Raw genomic sequence first — 13,055 nt, forward strand, 5'->3', positions numbered from 1 at the left:
AGTGCCAGCAGCCAGCCCTGCCCCCAACTCCTCTGGGGGAATCTTTTGCAGGTCTCCCTTTTAAGGCTTTCATGTCATGACAGAGTGATTCTTTTGTCTTGTGCTTGCCATTGCTGCAAAATCTCCTGAAGCTGAGCAGTTCCAGTGCCTGGCTGTGAGTGCAGGATGCAGAGGGAGGGACACACAACCACCAGGTGTAACTGATGTGCCAAAAAGTGTTCAAAAAACAACCACACAAACAGCCAAATGTTGAGCCACTGCAATGCTGCTGCTACTCAGATTCTCAACACCAGCCACAGCAAAGGAAGAGAAATCAAAATCAAACCCAAAGCTGAGCACTGTTATGGACACAGAAGAGTTTTATCTTCCCTGGAGTTGTGTTCCCAGGATGTGGCAGTGACTTGGGGTCACAAGTCAGATGTGACCAGTGCAGATGTTGGCACAGAGGTGACAAAAACCAGCTGGGGCCAGGTCCAGAGTGGATTGTCATGGCAGGAGCTGCTGCTGCTGAGCAGAGACAGATCCAGAGGGACAGGGGATGTCCCCTCCTCCTTGGAAGTTCTGGTCATGAGTTAAGGAACATGGAGACAACTTCCCAAACTGCAGCAACAGGAATTCTGTTGGCTCTTCAGAGGTTCAGTCCCAGAGCTGGTTTGGGTTCAGAAGAAGCAGAGGGAATCTTTTGTGCCAGATCTGTGAAGAGAATTGCAACAGAGGAGAGATCAGAACTCAGCAAACACATCCACAACAAAATTCCAGAATTCCTCAGCACATCCACAACAAAATTCCAGAATTCCTCAGCACATCCACAACAAAATTCCAGAATCCCTCAGCACATCCACAATAAAATTCCAGAATTCCTCAGCACATCCACAACAAAATTCCAGAATTCCTCAGCACATCCACAACAAAATTCCAGAATTCCTCAGCACATCCACAACCCCCCAGTAAAATTCCAAACTGCTTCAGTGTTTCCCTGCTCAGCCCCATCCCCCTGGAACCACATGTTTCATGTTTGATTGGGAATTCTATGGAAATTGAGGTTATAACCTCAAACAGAAGGGAAATTACACAGCCAATCCTGTGGAATTGCTCATGAGGAGATTCCCAAAAGGAAAATTGAAACTGTGCAGGACAGGTGTAGGGAAAGCTCAGGTCAAACCCATGAACTCTGGTCATTCACTAAATCACAGGATATCCTGAGTTGGAAGGGACCCAAAAAGATCATTCATAAATAATAAAATATTATTTATTTCTCATTCTTGTTTTCAATTTTCTTATCAGTAAATAAAGCCCAGGTTAAGCAGGCCTGTCCCACACAGAGGATTCCAGGGAAGGTGCTGGAAAAATCCTGTTTTATCCCTTCCAACACTGCCTGGCTTTGTACAACTTCATTAAACCTAAAAATCAATTAGTCCAAGCAGCAGCTCCATCACAGAGCCTGCAGCTCTCCCTCCATCCTTGGCAAAGGATCCAGAACAATTCCCAGCTCTGCCAGGCCTGGTTTAACTGATCCAGAACAATTCCCAGCTCTGCCAGGCCTGGTTTAACTGAACCAGAACAATTCCCAGCTCCCCCAGGCCTGGTTTAACTGAACCAGAACAATTCCCAGCTCTCCCAGGACTGGTTTAACTCTGACCCAGACAGTTCCCAGCTCTCCCAGGCCTGGTTTAACTCTGATCCAGACAGTTCCCAGCTCTCCCAGGACTGGTTTAACTGAACCAGACACAATTCCCAGCTCTCCCAGGACTGGTTTAACTCTGATCCAGACAATTCCCAGCTCTCCCAGGCCTGGTTTAACTGAACCAGACACAATTCCCAGCTCCCCCAGGCCCTGCTGCCATTCCCACCTCCAGCAGACACAGAGAGCTGCTCCAGCTCAGCCTCCAGCTCAGCATCTGCCATGGGGGCACTCAGCACCTTCTGGGGAACAGCAGGCAGATCCAGGGAATCCTTGCTGGAGTCCTGCAGGAGACTGTCCAGCTCCTTCTCCAGCTCCTCAGAGTCCATCTCTGCTGATCAAAGAAAACATTTCAGCCCCAGGGAGAAGCCAGGGGCATCCTCACAGCACTGAGATCCAAAACACAGCTGGTATTCCTCTCCATTGTTACTCACAAGGAATTTCCTGTACTTCTTTTAAAGGACTGAAAATTCGTTCCTGATCTCAGGGAGGAGAATTTTTTTATTTTGGCCCTGAGGCCAAGAAGCTCTGGCACCTTTCAGCAGAGGCAAACAAGCTGCAGCAACAGCCAGACCAGAGGAAAAAGCTCATCACTTGAATAAAACAAAGCAGCAGCCACCCTAAAAATAGATTTCAATCAACATTACACAGCTTGGGACTGAAATCCAGCCCCAAACAGGGACCACGAGGATTTGGAGATGAATAAACTGAGAGGGGAGAACTCCCTGCTCCCCATTCCAGCCAAGAGATGGAATTTGGGGAAGTTTATTCCCATAGGAAGCTGCTGGATGTGGGGAGAGAGCAGGGAAAGGAGGGAGAGGAAAGGAGGGATGGAACAGGGAAAGGAACTGGGAAAGGAGGGATGGAACAGGGAAAGGAACTGGGAAAGGAACTGGGAAAGGAGGGAGAGGAAAGGAGGGAGAAAGGAAGGGATGGAATAGGGAAAAGAGGAAGGAGGGAAAGGAACAGGGAAAGGAGGGAGAGGAAAGGAGGGAAAGGAAAGGAGGGAGAGGAAAGGAGGGATGGAACAGGGAAAGGAACTGGGAAAGGAGGGAGAAAGGAGGGGATGGAACAGGGAGAAGAGGAAGCAGGGAAAGAGGGAGCAGGGATAAGAGTTGGGAAAGGAGGGAGAAGAAAGCAGGGAGAGGAAAGGGATGGATCAAGGAAGAAAGACAGCAGAAAAAGAGGGAGCAGAGAAAGGAGAGAGAAAGGAAGGGATGGAACAAGGAAAGGAGGGAGCAGGGAAAGGAACAGGGAAAGGAGGGAGCAGAGACAGGGATGGAACAGGAAAGGAGGGAGCAGGGAGGGATGGAGCAGGGAGGGATGAATCATGGAAAAGAGGGATCAGGGAAGGGATGGATCATGGAAAGGATGGATCAGGAAAGGAGGGATGAAGGGAAAGGAGGGATCAGGGAAAGGAGGGATCAGGAAAGGAGGGATCAGGGAAAGGAGGGATCAGGAAGGGAGGGATCAGGGAAAGGATGGATCAGGAAGGGATGGATCAGGAAGGGATGGATCAGGAAAGGAGGGATCAGGAAAGGAGGGATCAGGGAAAGGATGGATCAGGAAAGGATGGATCAGGAAAGGATGGATCAGGAAAGGATGGATCAGGGAAAGGAGGGATCAGGAAAGGAGGGATCAGGAAAAGGAGGGATCAGGGAAAGGATGGATCAGGAAGGGATGGATCAGGAAAGGAGGGATCAGGGAAAGGATGGATCAGGAAAGGATGGAGCAGGGAAAGGATGGATCAGGGAAAGGAGGGATCAGGGAAGGAGCAGCAAAGGATAAAAGCCCCAGGACATACCCAGACCATTGATCCCCACTCCAGCCAGAGTCTGGGCCACCTCATCTTGAGTGTCACAAAGCTAAAAATAAACACAAAGGTAAAACAAACACAAGCAGGTAAAGATGAGAAATTAATTTTGTGTCCTACTGCAGCTGCTTTTTCAAAAGGAGAAATAACAAAAAATAAATCAGAAGTTGACCTAAAGACAGCAGGAATTAGTGCAAAAGACATTTCCACCATAATTTTCACATAAAATATTATTATTTTTCATAATGATAAATGACAAAACCAAGTGTGGCACATTTGAATTTCAAAGTGGGAGTAAAAAAAAAAAAATCTCTCTCTGATTTGAGCTTTTTCACAGAAATAAAGAAATTGCACAAATCAGGAAGATGAAGAGCAAAATGTCTCAGCCCCTCAGCTCAGGCTGAAATCTCACTTTGAGCTGATGGTGCTAAAAAATTAATCCTTGGCTGCTCTGCTCACTTCAATTCCTGCAGAATTAACTCCTGTGCCTCACTGAAATTTACAGAATTAAATAGGTTGGAAAAGACTTTTGAGATCAAGTGCAACCTATGGGGAAAAAAAATCAAGCAATAAAATAAAATGAAATAAAATAGAATAAAATAAAATAAAATATAGAATAAAAATAGAATAAAAATTGATAGAATTACAACAAAATAGAGTCAAATAGAAGCTAATAAAATAAAATATATAAAATAAAAACAGAACAACACAAAATGAAATCAAATGAAATAAAAATGAAATAAAATGAAATAAAAATGAAATAAAAATGAAATAAAAATGAAATGTCAGGCTGTTTCATACACAGTTGCATTCCAGCTCCCAAAGGTCTGATTTGTGTTTTTACAATTGTATTTTTAATAAACTTGAAGACTTTCTAGAAAAGCTGGTTGCTTCCCCAATACTGCTGGTTAAAAAAAAAACCCACAAAATGCACAAATCAAAAATAAATTAAAATACAGAACAGCAAAACATGAAATGTTCTTCTTGGTATTTTAGCTCACAATTAAGTCAGTTTGCTTTGGTGCCATAAAGGAAAAAAAAAAAAACCTAAATAATTAAAAAATTATTTGCTCTTGTACCTCTTGGATTTGATCCACCAGGTTCTCTGCCCTCTCCACTGTCACATCCTTCATGGAAAGTTTCAGAGCTCCCACTCCAGCCTGGTAGGCATTGAACACCTGGAAATGCAAAATAAAAGAGAGAAAGAATAAGAACTCCAGGTTTGGAAGCATTAAATACCTGGAAATTCAAAATAAAAAGATGTATAATGCACAAGAACTCCAGGCTTGTAAACATTAAATACCTGGAAATTCAAAATAAAAGAAAAATATGTATAATGCTCAAGAACTCCAAGCTGGAAATTCAAAATAAAAGACAAAGATGCACAGTGCTGGTGAAGTCCAGCCTGAAATATCTTAAAATTCAAAATAAAAGACAAAGATGCACAGTGCTGGTGAAAACAGTGGGAGCTCCTCTGCAGAGCTGATTCCCAAGGAAAAAAAACAGGAAATGGAGGAAATGGGCAGAGAAAATCCCAGACATGAGGTGAAGGGATGAGGGAGGGACAGGAGGAGCTGAGGGAGAGAGGGAGGAGCTGAGGAGAGAGGGAGGAGCACAGGGAGAGAGGGAGGAGCACAGGGAGAGAGGGAGGAGCTGAGGAGAGAGGGAGGAGCTGAGGAGAGAGGGAGGAGCTGAGGGAGAGAGGGAGGAGCTGAGGAGAGAGGGAGGAGCACAGGGAGAGAGGGAGGAGCTGGGGAGAGAGGGAGGAGCACAGGGAGAGAGGGAGGAGCACAGGGAGAGAGGGAGGAGCTGAGGGAGAGAGAGAGGAGCACAGGGAGAGAGGGAGGAGCTGAGGGACAGAGGGAGGAGCACAGGGAGAGAGGGAGGAGCACAGGGAGAGAGGGAGGAGCTGAGGGACAGAGGGAGGAGCACAGGGAGAGAGGGAGGAGCACAGGGACAGAGGGAGGAGCACAGGGAGAGAGGGAGGAGCACAGGGACAGAGGGAGGAGCACAGGGAGAGAGGGAGGAGCTCAGGGAGAGAGGGAGGAGCTGAGGAGAGAGGGAGGAGCACAGGGAGAGAGGGAGGAGCACAGGGAGAGAGGGAAGAGCTGAGGAGAGAGGGAGGAGCTGAGGAGAGAGGGAGGAGCTGAGGAGAGAGGGAGGAGCACAGGGAGAGAGGGAGGAGCACAGGGAGAGAGGGAGGAGCACAGGGAGAGAGGGAGGAGCTGAGGAGAGAGGGAGGAGCACAGGAGAGAGGGAGGAGCACAGGGAGAGAGGGAGGAGCTGAGGAGAGAGGGAGGAGCTGAGGGAGAGGGAGGAGCACAGGGAGAGAGGGAGGAGCACAGGGAGAGAGGGAGGAGCACAGGGAGAGGGAGGAGCACAGGGAGAGAGGGAGGAGCACAGGGAGAGAGGGAGGAGCTGAGGATGAGCCCAGGAGGAGCCCAGGAGGAGCTCAGGGATGAGCTGAGGAGCCCAAAAGGAGCCCAGGAGGAGCCCAGGAGGAGCCCAGGAGGAGCCCAGGAGGAGCCCAGGAGGAGCCCAGGAGCCCAGGAGGAGCCCAGGAGGAGCCCAGGAGGAGCCCAGGAGGAGCCCAGGAGGAGCCCAGGAACCAGGAGGAGCCCAGGAACCCAGGAGGAGCCCAGGAACCCAGGAGGAGCCCAGGAGGAGCCCAGGAACCCAGGAGGAGCCCAGGAACCCAGGAGGAGCCCAGGAACCCAGGATGAGCCCAGGAGGAGCCCAGGAACCCAGGATGAGCCCAGGAGGAGCCCAGGAACCCAGGAGGAGCCCAGGAGGAGCAGCCCTGGTACCATCTGGTCGGTCTGCGAGGCGTAGATCCGGTCCAGGATCCCCTGCAGCGCGTCCAGCTTGGAGTGCAGCTCGGCAATGCGGCGCTCCGTCCTGCGCCGAGACCTGAGGCAGCGCAGCGCCTGCCGGGGGACACGGGGACACGGGGACATGGGGACACGGGGACACGGGGACACAGGGACACACAGGGACATGGGGACACAGGGACACACGGGGACACGGGGACACGGGGACACAGGGACACACGGGGACACGGGGACACGGGGACACGGGGACACAGGGACACACGGGGACATGGGGACACGGGGACATGGGGACATGGGGACACGGGGACACACAGGGATACACAGGGACATGGGGACACGGGGACACAGGGACATGGGGACACGGGGACACGGGGACACAGGGACATGGGGACACGGGGACATGGGGACACGGGGACATGGGGACACGGGGACACAGGGACATGGGGACACGGGGACACGGGGACACAGGGACATGGGGACATGGGGACACAGAGACACACAGGGACACGGGGACACGGGGACACACGGGGACACAGGGGGACACGGGGACACGGGGACACACAGAGACACGGGGACACGGGGACACGGGGACACGGGGACACGGGGACACACGGACACGGGGACACGGGGACACACAGAGACATGGGGACACAGGGACACAGGGACACAGGGACACGGGGACACGGGGACATGGGGACACAGAGACACACAGGGACACGGGGACACGGGGACACAGGGACACGGGGACACACAGGGACACGCAGGGACATGGGGACACGGGGACACGGGGACACAGGGACATGGGGACACAGGGACACACAGGGACACGGGGGCACGGGGGCACGGGGACACACAGAGACACAGGGACACAGAGACACACAGAGAAACACAGAGAAACACACAAAAACACACAAAAACACACAAAACCACACACAGAGCAGGTCATGGTCTGTTACTGGCTTTTTGCAAAGACTGAGATGTTGGGAAAGGTGTAAGAAGTGTTAGAGAAGTGGCAAAATGAGGGATGTGGAACTCCAGACTGGCTCTTTAAAATGTAGTTTATTCTGTCCAAGTTATTTATCATATAAAATACTGTTTATTGTGTCCAAGTGACACAGCAATTTATTTATAATTTTAAATGCTGTTTATTGTATCCAAGTGATGCAGCAATTCACTTATCATTTAAAATGGTGTTTATTCTGTCCAAATGATGCAATAATTTATTTATCATATAAAATACTGTTTAGTGTGTCCAAGTGATGCAGCAATTCACTCATCATTTAAAATGCTGTTTAGGAATCCCTGAACAAGTGGGTTTTAGAGTTTATTTTCATTTCCCTTCAGCACATCAGTCTGGAAAAATTAATCCTTCACTTTAAGGAGAGTTTTCACTCCCATACCCCTGGGATGAAGCCCCAAATTTAACCCAGTTCTGAGATTTTTACTCACCAGTTGTTTCTTCCCAGCTCTGCAAGCACTCCTGGCATCCTCTTTACACCTGGAAGATGGAGAAAAAAGAAAAAGGAAATTTCTCCCTTGTTTTACAAACCACAACCACCCTCTCCCTCTCTCTGAGGGGACCACATTTTGGATATAACCACCCTCAAACCACTGTTAATTCCCATCAATTCCAAATCCTTGCAAAGATTCCTCAGAGCCATTCCCTGCACAGGGACAGGGCTGGGAACAAAAGCTGCCCCAGCACAAGGCTGGGACTGTTTTGTTCATCAACAGCAAGCAGCTTCTAATTGTATCCCAAAATTCTAACAACCCACAGATGTTTGTTCCCAAATGACTTCCCCAAATTACTTCTCTGCTTCCTGGGAAAGGGACTCCACCTTCTGTGACAGCAGCTGCTCACTCTGCATCAGCTGATAAACACCAATGTCCACGTCGTTCATCGGGGACACCTTGGCATGGAGACCCCTGGCAAACTTCACAATCTGAAATCACAGCAGCACAGCCTGCAGCAACCCCAGAGTGAGCTAGAGAACTCTGGAGAGGGAGAGGGGGAGGGAGGGAGGGAGGGAGGGAGGGAGGGAGGGAGGGAGGGAGGGAGGGAGGGAGGGAGAGGGAGGGAGGGAGGGAGGGAGGGAGGGAGGGAGGGAGGGAGGGAGGGAGGGAGGGAGGGAGGGAGGGAGGGGAAGGAGGGGAAGGAGGGAGGGAAAGGAGGGAGAGAAAAGAGGCAGGGGAAGGAGGGAGGGGAAGGAGGGAGAGGAGGGAGGGGAAGGAATAAAGAAGGAAAAGAAAGAAGGAACGAAAGGAAGGGAAAGGAAGGGAAAGGAAGGGAAAGGAAGGGAAAGGAAGGGAAAAGAAGGTTTTGCACTCCCAATTTAGGCTTTGGAACCATGAGGATGTCCCAGGCACAACAAGATTTAATGTTAAACTAGGCAGGATATCCTGAGCAGCAGTGTGGAAACAAAAATCCTTAATGGAAGATTTAAAGATTGAAACCTGGGAGATTTAAAGATTGAAACCTGGGAGATTTAAAGATTGAAACCTGGGAGATGTAAACGTTGAAACCTGGGAGATTTAAAGATTGAAACCTGGGAGATTTAAAGGTTGAAACCTGGGAGATTTAAAGGTTGAAACCTGGGAGATGTGAAGATTGAAACCTGGGAGATTTAAAGGTTGAAACCTGGGAGATTTAAAGATTGAAACCTGGATTCTGGAAGTGGATGGGAATGTCAGACTCAGATTTCAGAACACTGCAGGGAAAGTGGAATCTCAGAGCTGAGTGCCTGCACCTCTGCAGGAAGTGACAAACAGGAAAAACTTTCCAAACCAATGTGAAATTCCACACTGATGGGAGGGATTGAATCAACCTGCCATGTTTTTAACTCCTGAATTCAACCAGAATTATTACAAATAAAGAATTCAAGAACCCAGAATGAGAATTTCTCAACACCCAAACCCCACATCCCTGCAGGCAGATGGGATGCAAGACAGGAATGGCACCACCCCAAAATCAGTCACCTGGACCCTGTACCTTCTCTCCATTCTGCTCCAGGATGGTGACTCTCTTCTCCTTCTGCAGCTGCAGCAGCAACAAGTAGAAGGTTCTTTCATCAGGGCAGAGCCCAGCACAGAGGGAGCAGAGCTCAGCCAGGGACACCACGGGGTGGGAGGAGAGGGCAGAGCTCTGGTACAGGTGATAAACTTCTTCTGCTTTCTCCTGCAACACAGCCAGCACGTGCTTGAGGGGTTGTTTTTTGTGGTTTTTAAATCCTGAGCTGTGTGAGTGGGTGATTCTGGGGTTTAGTTTGTGGAGTTGTGTTTGGTTGTGCCTCTAAAAAAATGCATCAAAATTAGTTGTTCTAAAAAATACACAAGGAATAATCCCTCTAAAAAACTGCATAAAAATAAGGCCCCAATCCCATGGGAATGCAGGTGGAATAAAGCCCCAATCCCACTTGGAATAAAGCCCCAATCCCATGGGAATGCAGTGTGAATAAATCCCCAATCCCATAGGAATGGAGATGGAATAAATCCCCAATCCCATGGGAATGCAGCTGGAAAAATGCCCCAATCCCACTTGGAATAAAGCCCCAATCCCATGGGAATGCAGATGGAATAAATCCCCAATCCCATAGGAATGCAGTTGGAATAATTTGAACACCTCAGGAGCACCAAGGAAGATCTGCTCAGCCCTGTCCCCTCCTCTCCAGCACCTGGAATGACTCCTGGCTCTCCTGGAGATGCACAAGCTCAGCAAAACTCTGCACAACACTCACCTGAAGCAGCTCCACATAAATCAGAACTTCTTCTTCCTCGGGGATTTTGCTGTCCCCCAGCACACTGGACAGGGTCCACTTGAGGGGTTTCAGGATGAAAACTCCCACACCCCAGGAGATCCAGCTGCTGTCTACACTGGCCATGAAGTCTGACTCCCTCTGGAGCTTCCCACGTCTAGGGAAAAGATAATTCATGTAGAACCTTTGGATATCCTGCACATCTTCCACCCCAGTGGTGTTTTCTATCACCTGATGCACCTCAAATTTGAGATTTTATTGCTGGAAGCACACAGAGGTTTCCATTCCTCCCCTGCTTCCTCTGGATCCCTTTTGTTTAGTGCATTTTGTTCACTGTTTTTTTTTTTTTTTTCCCGTTTTGCGAGTTGCTCCCAGTTTTGTGACTCGAAACTGAGGGAACAGGGAGGGTCAGTTTTAGGGGTAATCAGCCATTTCGTGATAACTCTGGCTCAATATCAAATTTTAGCTTCTCAGATCTACTGGTTTTCATTTTCAGGTCACCAACAGAGCTGCTGCTGTTTTGAGTCTCTTGGAGACACCAATTTCACAGCACAAAACCTCTGCTTGCAAACACAACCCAAGCCACCCCCCGTTACAACACCTCAACATTCCGGGGAATATTCCTTTATTTAACACCAAAATTTCCCGTGGGATCCCCTGTCCTGCGAGCCGGGCGAGCTCCGATTCACACAAACAGCACAAACCGCAAATCGCACAATTCCTCTGGGATGGAATGACCTCCAATCCCACCCAGCGCCACCCCAATCGCTGCTCCGCAGGATGCCGAGGCAATTTCGCCGTCTCGGGTTTCTACAAACAGACACTCCGTGTCTCCGGGGCAGCGCCCGGTTCTCGCTCGGGCACGGACCCACCGTCCCCCCGCACCCTTCACGCTTTACCTCAGCAGCTCCCTGAGGACGGTGCCCAGCCCCAAGGGGACGCTGCCCCGCCGCTCGAAGCCGTTCTGCAGCTCCCTCAGGCACGTCCTCACCGCGCCCCTCCGCCGCCCGCGGGCCAGCACCAGCCCGACCCAGAAAGACATCTTGCTGTCCCACTCGGTGCTGTTCACCTCGCGGCTCTGCTTGAAGGCCGAGAAGAGGAAAGCCATGCGCTCGTCATCCGTCTCCCACTCCGGGGGCAGCTCGCCGGCCGCGGCCGGCCCGGGGGGGGCCTCCCCCGGGCTGCACATCTACGCCAGCCCCCGGCTCGGCCGCGGCCTGCCCGGCCCGGCCGCCCGCCCGCCTCAGGGGAGCCGCGCGCGGCGCATGCGCGGAGCCGCCCCCGCGTTACCCCCCCCCCGCGCGTCGCTGGGGATGGGCTGCGCCGCCCCCCCCCCGGCCCCCGCTGTGGTACGGTCCGGAGGGGCACGATGGCCCCGCCCACATCGCGCGGTGACGTCGTGGTGACGTCATTGCGGCGTTATGTGTGAGGTCATAAGTGATGGGAAGGCGGTTGGCGAGAGGGCAGGGATTGGGGATATTTGGAGCTATATGTAATAATTGATATATAATGTTTGTTTCCCATATGAGTAGAAAATATACTATATATATATACATAGAAAATATTCGTTTTGTTACTAATTAATAATTATTAATTAATTAACCAATGTATTATTAATTATATTATTAATACTCATCATATAACATTAAACATATATAAAAATAATAATAATGCCATCTTATAACGTATAAAATAATATATACTAATATATAATATATACTATAACAAACAATAGAATGACAAAATTTTGTTAATTGATATTTATCATGGCTACATATTAATTAGTATGTAATATATTAAATATGTTATTGTATTGTAAATAAGATATAATATAATACAATATAACATACATAATGCAATAATATGTTACAGATGTGATATGACAATATATCGTTATGTAATAACATGAAATTATATTATAATATAATTCTATATTATAGTTAATAAATAATTGATTTATATATAGTTGATTTAATTCAATATGTTATATAATGTATTTTTATTATATTTTATAATACTGTAATTCATATTAGAGAGAGGGAGATTTTATATATTTATAGTCCCTATGGATAAAAAAAATAATGTGTTTTATTTTTATATAAAATAAGAATAAGAAAAAAAAATAAGAATAAGAAAAATAATAAGAATAAAAAAAAATAAGAATAAGGATAAGAATAAGAATATACCCAGGACATATTTTTAATATTTATTATTACAGCTGTTGTATATTTTATTTATATGAATATTTGGGACCTTTGGCTGGGTCAGACCCTCTGTGGGTTCCACTCTGGGGCTTCTCATCCTGGTCCCTGTGTCATGGAACCTTGGAATTCCAGAATAAACCCCGTCCTAAACCCCATCCTAAACCCCATCCTAAACTCCATCCTTAAATCTCATCCTAAACTCCATCCTAAACCTCATCTTAAACCCCATCCTAAACCTCATCCTTAAATCTCATCCTAAACTCCATCCTAAACCTCATCTTAAACCCCATCCTAAACCCCATCCTAAACTCCATCCTTAAATCTCATCCTAAACTCCATCCTAAACCCCATCCTTAAATCTCATCCTAAACTCCATCCTAAACCCATCCTAAACCCCATCCTAAACCCCACCCTAAACCCATCCTAAACTCATCCTAAACCCATCCTAAACCCCATCTTAAACCCCATCCTAAATCCCATTTTAAACCCCATCCTAAACCCCATCTTAAACCCCATCCTAAATCCCATTTTAAACCCCATCCTAAACTCCACTTTAAACCCCATCCTAAACCCATCCTAACCCCATCCTAACCCCATCCTAAACCCATCCTAAACCCCATCCTAAACCCATCCTAAACCCCATCCTAACCCCATCCTAAACCCCATCTTAAACCCCATCCTAAATCCCATTTTAAACCCCATCCTAAACCCCATTTTAAACCCCATCCTAAACCCATCCTAACCCCATCCTAACCCCATCCTAAACCCATCCTA

The 13,055-nt window shown here is 48.4% G+C and overlaps 1 protein-coding gene across 3 annotated transcripts; it reads right to left on the reverse strand.

Moving 5' to 3' along the window:
- Positions 1–249: 249 nt before the first annotated feature.
- Positions 250–11,342, reverse strand: CHMP7 (charged multivesicular body protein 7). 3 transcript variants are annotated; one of them, XM_079328764.1, is made up of 10 exons: positions 10,977–11,342; positions 10,060–10,234; positions 9,315–9,500; positions 8,135–8,268; positions 7,775–7,823; positions 6,302–6,421; positions 4,574–4,672; positions 3,486–3,546; positions 1,851–2,015; positions 250–693 (listed from the first exon to the last, which is right to left on the reverse strand). In XM_079328764.1, exons 1-10 carry the CDS (start codon positions 11,264–11,266, stop codon positions 629–631), a joined length of 1,344 nt encoding a protein of 447 aa, XP_079184890.1. In that variant the 5' UTR covers positions 11,267–11,342; the 3' UTR covers positions 250–628. The 3 variants fall into 3 exon arrangements, 2 of the variants coding, with proteins under 2 accessions (XP_079184890.1, XP_079184891.1); XM_079328765.1 differs by having other exon boundaries at positions 1,851–2,012; positions 10,977–11,341; XR_013776979.1 differs by lacking the exon at positions 250–693 and adding an exon at positions 2,116–2,301 and having other exon boundaries at positions 1,873–2,012.
- Between the last annotated feature and the right edge of the window lie 1,713 nt (positions 11,343–13,055).

The sequence above is a fragment of the Erithacus rubecula genome (genome assembly GCF_903797595.1).
Source record: "Erithacus rubecula genome assembly, chromosome: 29".
Taxonomy (NCBI): Eukaryota; Metazoa; Chordata; class Aves; order Passeriformes; family Muscicapidae; genus Erithacus; species Erithacus rubecula.